Genomic DNA, 14,721 nt, shown 5'->3' with positions numbered 1-14,721 from the left:
AAGTCGAGGTCTGTCAAGAAAGGGAGGCTCCGGATTCTAGACCATTCAGTTGTCTCCAAGCAATTTAAACCAAAATCCGTGTCTCACCTTTTGAAGATTGCCAATTTGATATGGAACTTCACCATTGAGATTGTTGCGAAGGAAACTAATGTACTGAATCTCTATCAATTCCCAATCTCGGATGGAATGATGCCTTCCAACAAATTTATGCTGAGGTCCAAGAAAATGATCCTAGATAGATTTCCAATATCAATCCACTGAAGTTGTTTCCGCTTATATTGAAACTGGTGAGATTTAGAATGAACCGAAATCGAGCCCATCAATTCTGCCGAAAAGATCTAAATGTTATAAATCTATATCGGAAAGGGATCCCCCGTCATTGCAGGCAATCCCCGTCCAATTACAAATATTTTGGCTAGTCTTTGGGAGACTAATTTTTTACTCATCGATCAAATTGAGAGATTGACTCTGTTTTTCCTTCCAATAAATAAATCATGGTTCTTTAAAAACTTTAGGTTTTTGTGTTGATTATATGTGTTATTTGTAAAAAGACTCGAACCTTTACAAGTATTGCGTGTGTTCGAGTGTGGGAAATCCGGGCCTTACATATAAATTAGATTAAGTAAATTTGTCATTTTAGAACTCTATGTTATCATATTTTCTTCTATCATCATCTAACTAGCAACTTTGGTTTTTGTTGGTTTTAGTCTTATTTCGTCGGAGTGCTGTGTCAGACACATCATCAATTTTCGATACTACATCAGCACTTTCTAGCACCACATTATTATTTTTGGTGTCACGTTAGCGCTATGATAAAATAGGACTAAAGACCAATAGGAAAAAATAAAATTACGGAACTAAACACAAATCTGACAAACAAGCAAACCAAAACATAAACATGATAATTTAGAATACTAATTAACTATTTTTTCTATTTTAATTAGTAAACAATGTTTTTAGTTGGAGTTGCGTGGTTTTTTAAGTTAATTGAATTCATAAATTAACATTTTTTTAAGGAAAAGCCATACATTCAAGTAAATATATCATATCATACATTTGACTATTTTAATTGTGTGAAAAATAATAATAGGAATTTCTTTAGAAAATGAAGAAAATTAAATTCAAATTTGTCATATAACCAAAAGATTTGAAAATGAGAATAAAATATAATTTTTGTTTATGAGAATAATTAAAAATCCCATGCACAAACCAAGGGTTCGATAAAGAACTAAAATATGTCAGATATTGGCATGTATAGAAATGGCACCATAACCACCATGCATATCCTTTAATTATATAAAACCCTATTTTGGTTAGATGCAAACGAATCAAATCAACTCACGAATTTCTCGAAATTGCTCAAAAATTAATTGATTTACAATTGAATTTATCATGTTTGATTTTTTTTTCCCTCAAATTAGAACTAGAATTATCTTGTTCAATTATTCACAGCTGCTGCTTGCGAGATTATATATTTTTATTAGGGTGAGTTTTTTTGGGTCGATAAGAAAAAAAATATTTTGATTATTAAAATATTTGAGTTGGACGTGGTTTACTTTTATTTCGATTTAACCTATTTGATAATTAAAAATTATTGATAAGATACCTCAAGGGTAATATTTTCATGATTGATAAATTATTACTATGTAGATAAATAATTATTGCAAGTAATCATTTGATGAGATTAGATAAAAATAAATTATTAATAAATATTATACTCGAACTGAAATTCAAATTTTAATATTTTTTTATATATTCAACCCGATTCGATAACGGACACGTCCCTTTCACAATAAAATCAAAACGACCGAAACATATAATTCTTAACAAACTTCATCGATCATATCATACATGATACGATGTTTCCCAATCTCAATCTCACATGACAACACACGCAGCCGGATTATCGTCGCTGAAAGCCGTGGTATAACGGACCTCGGTCGAGCTAGCACGCGCAAGATTCGACACTTGCGGGTCATCCACGTTGCGAACATATCCAGGCGGGGCTTTCTTGTCATAGACACCGGGCGCATAAGGGTGCGCGACAACATCATACGGGACGTAAGGCCAGAGTTCGGCTTTCTTGCCCGTGCGATGAGCCACACGAGCGAGGACCTTCTTGGGATCGACGTAGCCGACGACAGTGAGCTTGTGCTGCTTCGGCGAAATATCTATGGATGTCAGCCCTTTCATCCCCTCCACAGATTTTCGAACCCTCCTCTCGCATCCTTCGCAATCCATTTTTATCTTTATCTCGACGGTCTATTGATCATGTTTACAAATATTTTCAATGTGAGTAAATTATACATCATTCCTATAAATAATCCTATGGGAGAATCAATTATTTGTCAAGAACGATACGTCACAATTTATCAAAAATAGGAAAAACAAATGAAGAGATCGTTAAAGACTGATAACTACCACAGACCACACTCATCATCAAGAAATAATTCATATCGACACATAACACCCTTTTTATATTGACACGTGTCACCAATGTATATTAGCCATATAGTGGTTGACAGGTATATAAAATTTTATAATAAGATAAGAATATCATCAACTCATATTTACTGTTGTCATCCATTCAGACATTATCTTTTTAAAAAAATTTACGTCCTCTAATGTTATTATAGTTCATACAAGAACACAGTACGTAGACAGCCACAAAAGTCCCCAGATTTAGCAAGTAACATGGTAAGCTAATTACCAAAGTAGCAATTATTATCCTTTAAATAAGGATAAAAATAATAATAATAATAATAATAATAATAAAATTACAGCTGTAGCATGGAGTGAGTTGTCAGGTTCCCGACAAAGTATTATATAATATTAGAGTAAAACTAGTGTCAGAAATTAATGTAAAACAAATCATTTTCTTTCCTACACATCTGAACTCTTCTCTACGTATACTCAAGAACAAAGAAAACACTACAAAGACCTGCAAATCATGATCAAGAGGGAGCCAAATCTGGAAAATACTCCGAAATCTATATCCAGACAAGTCCAACGATTTCATATATTGTCAAATTTCAAACGTTCTGATATGATATTTTTGTACTAGGAGGCCAAGTTGGCAATTCATATATAACATATGGAAAATGTATATAAGCTAAAACCCTCAAAGAAAAAGTGAGTCAACCTGAAGCTGTTTGCGTTTCTTGTGACGCTTGGAATGGCCGCCGGTGCAATCAAACATGTCCGAAATATGATCCAAAGCACCCATTTCTTCTTCTTTCTTCTTTCTCAAACAAAAAACTCAGTACTTATATGTGTAAAGCAACAAGTTACAAGATTATATATATGCGTACGTATGTATATTCTCTGTTGAGTACTTTGCAGTGGCTAGTTTCCTCTGATTTTGGTCACTGGGGGGTTCTGTGTTTATATAAGCGGGAACTTATTGAGGAAGGAAGGGTGACACGTGGGAGACTGTTATTGGGTAGTTATCCGGATATGTCTGCACCGACCCGGAGAAGGAGTTGTGACACGTGGAAGAGTGTTATTGAGTAGTAGTCAGGATATGTCTGCACCGACCCGGAGAGAGGGAGGAAGGTTCTCGGTACCTTGGAAGCCGGATCCGGGTTGGGACCCACTCGCTCGAGGCCCATAAGAATCGGCCCATCTACTTGTTTTGGATTATGGCGAGCCTGTCGATGTGTGAGCAATTTGGGTGTGAACAGCGCGTAACGAGAATAAAAATCATTTGAATTTTCTTTTCTATTTATATTTATATAATTTTATCTATCTTCCCACATTTAATAGTCTTGTTGCCTGTCACTCTACAAATGGTGGGTCAACTGTTAGGACTGATTCAAATTAGCCCATTGAATTTTTTTTTGTTTTCTTTTACTTATATTTCCAACACATTGTATAAATTATTGTAGTCAGGCTTAATTCTTATTTTTCTATGCGAACATCGGGTCTAACATAAAATTTCAACACATTGTATACTTGAAGGAGTAAAAATTATAATATATATGATGGATCTAACATAAAATAATTTCGTATTTGCAAAAAATAAAAATAATAAAAGTAAGTTAAGAGAATGTTAGTGTATCACATCGAATGTATTAAATTCTTTGAGTTGTATATATAGAATTGAACAATCTTCCTATTTGAAATAGTTTTTTCGGATATAGTTAAACCCAAATTCATAATCNACCGAAGCCCAAACCTTAAATGCTTGTAACAATCAAATATGGGCTCAAATGAGGCCGAAATAGCTACAACCTAGATTGTCAAGACAAAGTAATTTATTTTAGATAATATAAATTTTTTAAAAAAAAACAATAGATAATATAAAATTTAAGAACCATAAAGTCCCACTAGGTTTATTTTTTTAAAAAAAGACGATATCTTATAATGTGGGGCTGCATTCCTGGGCTTAAAAATTAATAGTTTTGCAGTGATATAGTTCAATGAGAAAACATCAAAGATAAACTAAATTTATATTGGAACAATAATTTTAAATTATCGATTTTGCTTTATTACAAAATATACGTTCGATGAAATTAAAATACGGATTCAAATCCATAAATTCAACTAGCTCATATAAATCTAAGCAGAAATGATTCTCATGCCTTTTAATTATAGGAATGGATTGAGGAATCCATATGAGAAGATAAATTCTAATTGTAATTTATTTACAAATAAAAAAATAAAAAATACACTTCCCTCGGTATACGAGTTGATCGAGTAGATGGCCTATTACTGATATTTTCTCGGTCAAGTATGTCACACAAGACTTGTTCAGTGTGGTTTATCAGCTTTTATGATTTGTAAGTTAATGCGTTAAACCTAAAAAAGTGAAGTTGTGGATTTCCTCACCAAAAAAATTTCTATAAATTTTTACTCATAAATTAAAGTTAATTAGTAAATTCATTTGTTTGTTTCCTCTTTCCAGACATCATAAAGAGATCGAAAATACTCAAATTATTAATCATTATATTATATATTTAATTATATTTATAAAAAGTGTGAAAAGTAAAAAAAAAAAAAAAGAATAATATGTAATATACGACAAAATATAAATGCCGTTTTATAATAAGCCATTGGCACATACCATCATATCCTTGGACTGCATGATATTCAATTTTGATGAATTGTCCACCGGAAATTTCGGCCGAGTAGGTACCCTATCATCACTATTAAAATGTCTGTTTTTTTTAATTCAAAAAAAAATCTCTATCAAAATGTCTTTTGTTCTATATAAACAGTACCGGATTTGACAATTGTATATTTTTTTTTATAAAGAACTTAGGATATGTGCTCAATCAATCCATGTTGAAAAATTCAAATTTCCAATTTTTTTTTATTTATTTATTTTTGTAGTTGAACGAGATAAATTTCATATATTAAATAATTTTTCGGACCATATGAATCGCATATTAATAAATATATAGATAGAGAGCCAATATTGTATGTCGATAAGTTGGATAATTTATTTATATCACAATCCATATTTGACATGCCAAATTCTTGAAAATGGTCACAATTTTTTTAGCAAAGAACAAATATGAATATCCCGATCGACTTTCCATGTATTGAGCAAAGCGTAAGCCAACTTAATGAGACGCCTCCTTAATTGAGTATATTACTTGATTTGTATATATGTTTCGGTTCTAATTTTCAAGTTTTCATTGAGTTTCCAAAGTAATTAATGGCGGGTAGAATGAAGACATTGTGGGATTCTCTATTTCATGTACATACCGAGGTTCTTCAGTTTGTCACTTAATTCAAAGGCAAAAATTTGTGTGAAACGATCTCACGGGTCGTATTTTGTGAGACGAATATCTTATTTGGGTCATCCATGAAAAAATATTACTTTTTATGCTAAGAGTATTATTTTTTACTGTGAATATCGGTAGGGTTGACCCGTCTCACATATAAAGATTCGTGAAACCGTCTAACAAGATATCTAATCTAATTCAAATAGTGCGTGGAGTAGATCATGTCATTCAAATTAACTATTTGGCTGATTTTATTACCTCACTTGTTGTTTCGAGTATTAATATTATTTTGGCTGCATATATAAGTAATTATTGTTGTGAAAAAGTAAAAATTTACGGTAAAAAAGTAAAAATCTCAAACTCTCAAAATTATCACACTACACACTTTATAATATTTTTCTCTCAACTCAATTGTGATTTTATTCACAAATGAGAGATCTATTTATAGAAAATTTTTACAAATAATCCAAAAATAAAATACATCATTACCTACATCATCACACACTAATTTTCAATATTCAACACCTAATTTTACCTAATTTTCAACATTCAACATTCACATTTTCAACACAAATATTTAACACATTTTTAAATAATTTTTCAACACCCCCCCTTGTGATGATGATCATAATGATTGTATACATTACGTGTTTTTATACTGCCTCGTTAAAAACCTTACTAGGAAAAACCCATTGGGATAAAAACCATAGTAAGGGAAAAAGAGTGCAGTCACGTAAACTCCCCCTCATGTTGACACGAACAATTCTTCACAAATTTCGTAGATTGCGCATCCCAATATTATATATGTGCTTTCTGAATATTGTCGTAGGAAGTGCCTTTGTGAAGAGATCTGATGAGTTTTCACTTGATTGAATGTGACGAACATCAATACATTTATTCTTCTCAAGCTCCTTGGTGAATGCGAAGAACTTAGGAGGAATATGTTTAGTTCTGTCGCTTTTTATGTATCCTTCTTTCATTTGAGCAACACATGCAGCATTATCTTCATATAGTATCACAGGCTTCTCGTCGAATGATAATCCGCATGAGATTTGGATATGTTGAGTCATTGATTTTAACCACACACATTCACGGCTTGCTTCATGTAGTGCAATAATCTCGGCATGATTTGATGAAGTTGTTACAAGTGTTTGTTTCTGTGAACGCCAAGAAATTGCAGTGCCTCCACGAGTAAATACATATCCAGTTTGAGAACGTGCTTTGTGTGGATCAGATAAGTATCCAGCATCGGCATAACCAATTATACTTGGATTAGCATCTTTTGAATACAAAAGTCCCAAGTCTGTCGTTCCTCGTAGATAACGGAATATATGTTTAATTCCGTTCCAATGTCTCTTTGTTGGATATGTGCTAAATCTTGCCAATAAATTTACGGCAAAAGATATATCAGGCCTTGTACAATTTGTAAGATACATAAGGGCACCGATAGCACTTAGATATGGTACTTCTGGACCAAGAATATCTTCATCATCTTCACATGGACGGAATGGATCCTTTTCTATGTTTAATGATCTAACAACCATTGGAGTACTTAAAGGATTTGATTTGTCCATATTAAAACGTTTAAGGATCTTTTCTGTATAATTTGTCTGGTGAACAAATATTCCACATTCTTTTTGTTCAATTTGTAAACCCAGACAATACTTGGTTTTTCCAAGATCCTTCATTTCAAATTCTTCTTTCAAGTATGACACAACTTCTTGAATTTCCTTATTTGTTCCAATGATGTTTAAATCATCAACATATACAGCAATAATTACGCATCCGGATGTTGTTTTCTTAATGAAAACACAAGGGCATATTGAATTATTTACATATCCCTTTTTCATCAAGTGATCACTTAGCCTATTATACCACATTCTGCCGGATTGCTTCAACCCATATAATGATCTTAGTAATTTCACAGAATAACATTCTCTGGGTTTTGAACTTTGTGCTTCAGGCATCTTAAATCCTTCAGGGATTTTCATATATATATTACTATCAAGTGATCCATATAAGTAGGCTGTAACAACATCCATAAGACGCATTTCTAAATTTTCAGATACTGCCAAGCTAATCAAATACCGAAACGTAATTGCATCCATCACAGGAGAATACGTTTCTTCATAATCAATTCCAGGCCTTTGAGAAAAACCTTGTGCAACAAGTCGAGCTTTATATCTTACTATTTCATTTTTCTCATTTCGCTTTCGAATAAAAACCCATTTGTATCCAACAGGTTTTACACCTTCAGGTGTAAGGACTATAGGTCCAAAAACATTACGTTTATTTAGCGAATCCAATTCAACCTGGATGGCATCTTTCCATTTTATCCAATCCTGCCGATTTTTACATTCACCAAAAGATTTTGGTTCATGATCTTCATTATCATTTATGATGTCGATTGCCACATTATAAGAAAATATATCATCAATTTCTTCTATATCTTTTCGGTTCCATATTTTTCCAGTATTAATATAATTGATAGAGATTTCATGATTCTCGTCAGTTTGTGGTTCTGACAAAACATTTTCATCATCATGTGTTTCTTCAGGAACATCATTCTCTATTTTGTGATCATTATGTGTTTCTTCAGGAACATCATTCTCTATTTTGTGATCATTGTGTTTCTCTATGAATTTTCTTTTTCGAGGATTTTTATCCTTGGAACCAACTGGCCTTCCACGCTTCAGGCGTTTAATGACATCATGACTATCTTCAATTTGTTTCTTCGGAATTTCAATTCGAGCAGGGGCATTTGCAGCATGTATATATGATTTAGTTACCCCTTTTGTGTCTGCAAATGCATCTGGTATTTGATTTGCTATTCTTTGCAAGTGCACAATTTGCTGTACATCTTTTTCACATTGTTTTGTTCTTGGATCCAGATGTAACAATGATGATACATACCATGTAATTTCTTTTTCGGTATGTTTCTGTTCTCCCCCTAACATTGGGAAGATTTCCTCATTAAAATGACAATCAGCAAAACGTGCTGTGAACACGTCGCCTGTCTGTGGTTCAAGATATCGAATGATCGATGGACTATCATAACCAATATAAATTCCAATCTTTCTTTGAGGTCCCATTTTCTTTCGTTGAGGTGGTGCAATAGGCACATACACCATACATCCAAAAATTCTCAGATGAGAAATGTCTGGTTCTTTACCAAATGCAAGCTGCAATGGGGAGTATTTATGATATGCACTTGGTCTGATGCGAATTAATGAAGCAGCATGTAAAATTGCATGTCCCCATATAGAAATAGGGAGCTTTGTTTTCATAATCATTGGTCTAGCAATCATTTGCAGACGTTTAATCAATGATTCAGCCAATCCATTTTGAGTATGTACATGAGCAACAGGATGCTCAACAATGATTCCCATAGACATACAATAATCATTGAAAGTCTGGGAAGTAAATTCACCAGCATTATCAAGTCTAATTTTCTTGATTGTATAATCGGGAAATTGATTCCTCAATTTTATTATTTGAGCAAGTAATCTTGCAAATGCAACATTTCGAGTTGACAATAAACATACATGTGACCATCTGCTGGAGGCATCAATCAATACCATAAAGTATCTGAATGGTCCACATGGTGGATGGATTGGTCCACAAATATCACCCTGAATACGTTCAAGAAACATTGGTGATTCAGTTTGGATTTTGGCTGGTGATGGTCTTATAATAAGTTTTCCAAGAGAACATGCTTTACATTGAAACTTATTATTCTGAAAGATCTTCTGGTCTTTCAATGGATGACCATGTGTATTTTCTATAATTCTTCGCATCATTGTTGAACCAGGATGTCCTAATCGATCATGCCAATTGGTTAATATTGAAGAATTATCAATTACCATGTTTGATTCAATGGGACGTATATGTGTATAATGCAATCCAGTAGGGAGCATTGGTAGTTTTTCAATCACATATTTCTTTCCTGATTTATATGTGGTAAGACACATATATTTCTCATTCCCTTCATTCATTGTTTGAGTATCATACCCATGGGAATATATATCATTAAAACTCAACAAATTTCTTTTCGATTGTGGTGAATATAAAGCATCATTGATCAAAAATTTTGTACCATTAGGTAACAAAAATTGTGCTTTACCACATCCTTTAATCAAGTCTACAGGACCTGATATTGTATTCACCGTTGTTTTTGTTGGTTTTAGTTCCAAGAAATATCTTTTATCTCGGAGGATAGTGTGCGTTGTACCACTATCGGGTATGCAAACTTCAGCTTTGCTCATAGCATTTTCCATATTTGAACTTCAAAAAATATGCAATGAAAAAAAATTAATGACAATACATATTTAAATATAACACATATCATAATTGTACAATAAAACATTATCATATAAATACATGAAAAATAAATTATTGTACATTTATATTCTACCACTATATTGTTCATTTTCAGAGAAATCATTGAGAAAATCTGCAGCATCAATATTGTTCATTTCTATCCCACCAACATATTGATCATTTCCAGAGAAATCATTCATAAAATCAGCAGCATCAAAATGAGTTGAATCACTCAAACGGTCACTTCGCTCAGTGAAGTTGGTCTCCTTTTCTTTCCCCTTTATCGATTCTTTATAAAGTTTGCAAAGATGCTCAGGGGCTCGACAAATACGAGACCAATGTCCTGGAGTACCGCATCTGAAACAAGAACTTTCAAATCTTTTCGAGTGATTTTCATTAACACTCATGTTTTCTTGATGCCTTTTCTGTGGATGGTTTGGGACGTTATTTTGAGATGAGTTATAGAAATAACTATCTCGATTATTTTCAAAACCACGGCCGCGTCCACGACCACGACCACTTCCTCGTCCACGTCCACGTCCACGACCTCGACCTCGACCTCGACCTCGACCAAAACCTTGTCTTTGAATTTGATTTTGGTTTCCAGGTTTAAATTCATTTTTACTTACAGCATTTACTTCTGGAAATGCTGTTGATCCAGTGGGTCGGGACTGATGATTTCTCATTAATAGCTCGTTGTTCTTTTCCGCCACAAGAAGACAGGCGATGAGTTCAGAATATCTCGCAAATCCACGCACTCTATATTGTTGCTGTAGTGTTATATTTGATGCGTGAAACGTGGAAAATGTTTTTTCAAGCATTTCCGATTCTGTAACCTCATGTCCACAAAATTTTAACTGCGAGATTATTCTATACATCGCTGAATTGTAATCACTGACTTTTTTAAAGTCTTGGAATCTTAACATATTCCATTCATCACGGGCGGTCGGAAGTATAACTTCCCTTATATGTTCAAATCTCTCTTTTAATCCTTTCCACAGAGCCATGGGATCTTTTTCGATGAGATATTCACATTTTAAACCTTCATCAAGGTGTCGTCGTAAAAATATTATAGCTTTTGCTTTTTCTTGTGATGAAGATATACCATTTTCTTTAATGGTCTCGCTTAGACCCAATGACTCAAGATGCATTTCTACATCAAGAGTCCATGGCATATAGTTTTTCCCAGTAATATCAAGAGCGATGAATTCGAGCTTTGCCAAGTTTGCCATGGTGGTACTAAAAATTACGATGCATTTTATTAGTTAATGAATATTGCAATACAAAGTAATGGATAAACAACAAGTACAAGTATTCGTAAAAATAAAGAAAACACACGAGGAGGATATTCTCCGATAAATACAAGACTGGTGAGTATGATAACCAAAATAATTAAAAATAACCTCGTGAAAGCCATCTTCTTTTTTTCTTCGAAAATTTGATGAAGAATAATTTTTAGAGAAGAAGAGAAAGTTGGAGTGATTGAATGTATTTGTGAGATTGTATTTATAGAGCAAAAACTAGCCGTTTTGTTACCGTTTATTACCGTTGGTGTATAAGAAAATAAATGTATGTATTTGTATAATTTTATGGTAATAATATGGTGTATATAATATTAGTCATATTTAAATAATTATGTATATCATATCACATTATTATAATTAGGTGTCATAAGTTATTTTGTTTAAAAAACCTTATAGGCTTTTATACTTGTCGTATCCCTTACCGGGAGTGTGGGATGTCGTCTTAACATCCTCCCAGGATTTATAACAAGTTTTTGAAAAAATTATTTTTATTATTTCTAACAATAACATTATATTATATATTACATATATAAACAATAAATAAATAACAGTAAAATAAATATTATTACTTTTGTTACCTTTTTCTTCTGTTCGGAGCTTGGAAAAATATGGAGGACTTTTAGAGCTTCGTGCTGATAACGTGTTGTGAAAAAGTAAAAATTTACGGTAAAAAAGTAAAAATCTCAAACTCTCAAAATTATCACACTACACACTTTATAATATTTTTCTCTCAACTCAATTGTGATTTTCTTCACAAATGAGAGATCTATTTATAGAAAATTTTTACAAATAATCCAAAAATAAAATACATCATTACCTACATCATCACACACTAATTTTCAATATTCAACACCTAATTTTACCTAATTTTCAACATTCAACATTCACATTTTCAACACAAATATTTAACACATTTTTAAATAATTTTTCAACAATTATGTTATTATTGATAGAGGGCAAGAATCACTATTTAATTTGTGTTAGTAACATTAATAAAGTTTGCAAAATATATAAATAAATAAATCCTTGAAATGGTCAGATCAGAAATAAATGCATGATGGAACCATATATGTGGTTTGCATGAAAATCAATCAATATGATAATAAGCATTCAAGTACACAATAATTGGATGCTCAATCGGTACAAACAACCTAACTCGGTGAATAATGAATAGTGCATGCGCAATTTTACCGCAATTTGCAATTGGAGTACTTTAACTTGTACGCTTTTTTCTCTTTATTTTTGCTCTTCCAAATAATATTCTAAAAAAATCATGACATATATGTAAGTTATTTTTCAAAAATCCATGTGAGTATCCACATCCGTCAAAAAAAGAACACTAGTAAAAATGTGAATTCACTATTAACATGATCAAATATGGAAGAAAAAAACACTCAAGTTACTGGAATAAATACGCAAATGCGTCGTTAACATGACCCAACATGTGAGTTATAGGACTAAACATGTGAAATCACCGTGTTTTTTGGGGAAAAAAGTGCAAATTACAAGATAAAAAATGTAATTATAGTGCTTGAATTTCATTGATAGAAGAACTCCCGAAACACCATAGCAATTTTTCGGGGGGAAATAACATTTTTGTTCCTGTAACTTACACAATTTTTATTTTTGATTATGTTATCAATCAATTCACGGTATTAGTACAATAACTTTCATTTTTTTTCCAATTTCGATCCGTTTACATCGGATTGCCAACGTGCCATCGGATACGCCATCAATGTCCATCGACACATAAGTAGTTTTCTGTGACATGTCATCATTTCTGACCCCGTGTCAGCATTCCGATGAAAATGCACTTATAAAATCGAAAAACACGCAAATTTAGTAGACTAATATCATAAATAGATCAATAATATGACCAAAAATTTAAAAAAAATGAACATAATTTCTCCGATTTGAGCTTTGATAATTGCACCAAGTCTCTGTTTGTTGGTCAATGGCATGAGCAAGTGAGGGAGAGGTGTAAGTAAGCATATTTGGTGAATTGTGTTGTATTCACGTGGGTGTGTGTACGTCTACTCCAACGCTGCCAAAATATTCATTCATCGAGTGGTACCAATTGGATTTTTGTGCCTTGTAAAAAAGAAAAGAGCTTTAATTTGGTTCCATCGATAGTGTTCCATTGTTGGGAAATGCAGTGAGTTTTCTATTACATCGATCGCTTCTTTCATTCCCAATATTGATATATAAATGATGATTATTTGTATAATATAATAGCTAATTGGCACTGGAGTTTCATAGTTTTACTATATCAAAATATAAGGAATTTAATAATGTAGTTGGTTTAAATTAAATAATGAGAAATGTGTTAAAATTTATAATAAAAAAATAGTATTAGGATATGTGGATTTTTTTAGAAATATGAAATAAATATAAGTGGTTTAATATATTGATTTTTGTATGCTTTGTTATTAGAATTGAAGTTTTGCCACGTAGTTAAAGAAAAAGCTGTAATTTTAGTTCTTTATATTTTCAAATTAATTAAAAATTTTTAAGGTTTAAATTTATTGTATGAGATTAAAATCTATCTTTGGTCCTGTCCCATAAATAATACTCCATAGTGATCAATAATATCATTGGACCATTTTGGACTGGACATATTGAACTGTTAACGTGAGTCTTAGCTGTTTACGCCACTTCCAGATGCTTCGCTTTAATGCGCGTTTCATGTCATTATTACGCTTACTATTCGAGATTGACTCAAAAAAAAATTAATACACTCGAACTCGACAAAGTATCGAGTTACTCGAACTTGAAGTCAATAATTCTATTCTAATTCTAAACAAATTATATGTGTGCGTGTGTCTCTTTGTTCGAGAGCTAATCGAATGCACACATACAAACTCGAGATCGACTCAATTAAAGATTAAAATGTTTTATAAGAATTTACAATATATTCATATAATATCTTAAGTTAACTATATATGAAGTAGTTTGGACATATTGTGCAGTCGCACGAGCACAGATCTCATCTGAGCTCGAGACGTGACCATTATAATTTAAAGTTGTTGTTTACACATATATATTTCAGTTGATCTCGTTTATGTTTGTAAAACTCAATTATTGACGTTTCGGTATATTTGGTATTTTTCATAACCTTGACTAAAAGAACTTTTAATCTGTCTTAATTAATATACAAATATCATTTACACTGAAAACAATTATAACATACAAAAATATGATATACACTATGTAATATTGTGGTAAGAGTAATAATTATTCCTACTCCGGAAGTTATCGAAATATCAGTTTAAATGATTTTGAGTTAAACCAATAATATCAATTATTATTTTTTTGTAAAACAGTCGATCCGAAAATTGGCCGGTCTTAACCACACGTTCTTATAT

At 32.2% G+C, this 14,721-nt stretch overlaps 1 protein-coding gene across 1 annotated transcript; it reads right to left on the bottom strand.

Moving 5' to 3' along the window:
* Window positions 1-1,718: 1,718 nt before the first annotated feature.
* Window positions 1,719-3,368, bottom strand: LOC140956699 (heavy metal-associated isoprenylated plant protein 26-like). Its single transcript, XM_073413550.1, has 2 exons — window positions 3,143-3,368; window positions 1,719-2,262 (listed from the first exon to the last, which is right to left on the bottom strand). The coding sequence occupies exons 1-2, from the start codon at window positions 3,224-3,226 to the stop codon at window positions 1,879-1,881; spliced, it is 468 nt and encodes a 155-aa protein (XP_073269651.1). The 5' UTR covers window positions 3,227-3,368; the 3' UTR covers window positions 1,719-1,878.
* Between the last annotated feature and the right edge of the window lie 11,353 nt (window positions 3,369-14,721).

Source organism: Primulina huaijiensis, chromosome 14, assembly GCF_012295235.1.
Source record: "Primulina huaijiensis isolate GDHJ02 chromosome 14, ASM1229523v2, whole genome shotgun sequence".
Taxonomy (NCBI): Eukaryota; Viridiplantae; Streptophyta; class Magnoliopsida; order Lamiales; family Gesneriaceae; genus Primulina; species Primulina huaijiensis.
Note: the sequence above shows the minus strand (reverse complement) of the source record. Positions and strands in the feature narration are given on the sequence as shown.

Excerpts from the sequence above, each read along its gene's own strand:
- LOC140956699 (XM_073413550.1), bottom strand. The coding sequence starts at position 3,226 with ATGGGTGCTTTGGATCATATTTCGGACATGTTTGATTGCACCGGCGGC. Across the intron at positions 2,263-3,142 it reads AGAAACGCAAACAGCTTCAG|ACCGTCGAGATAAAGATAAA; the intron begins GTTGACTCACTT and ends CATGATCAATAG.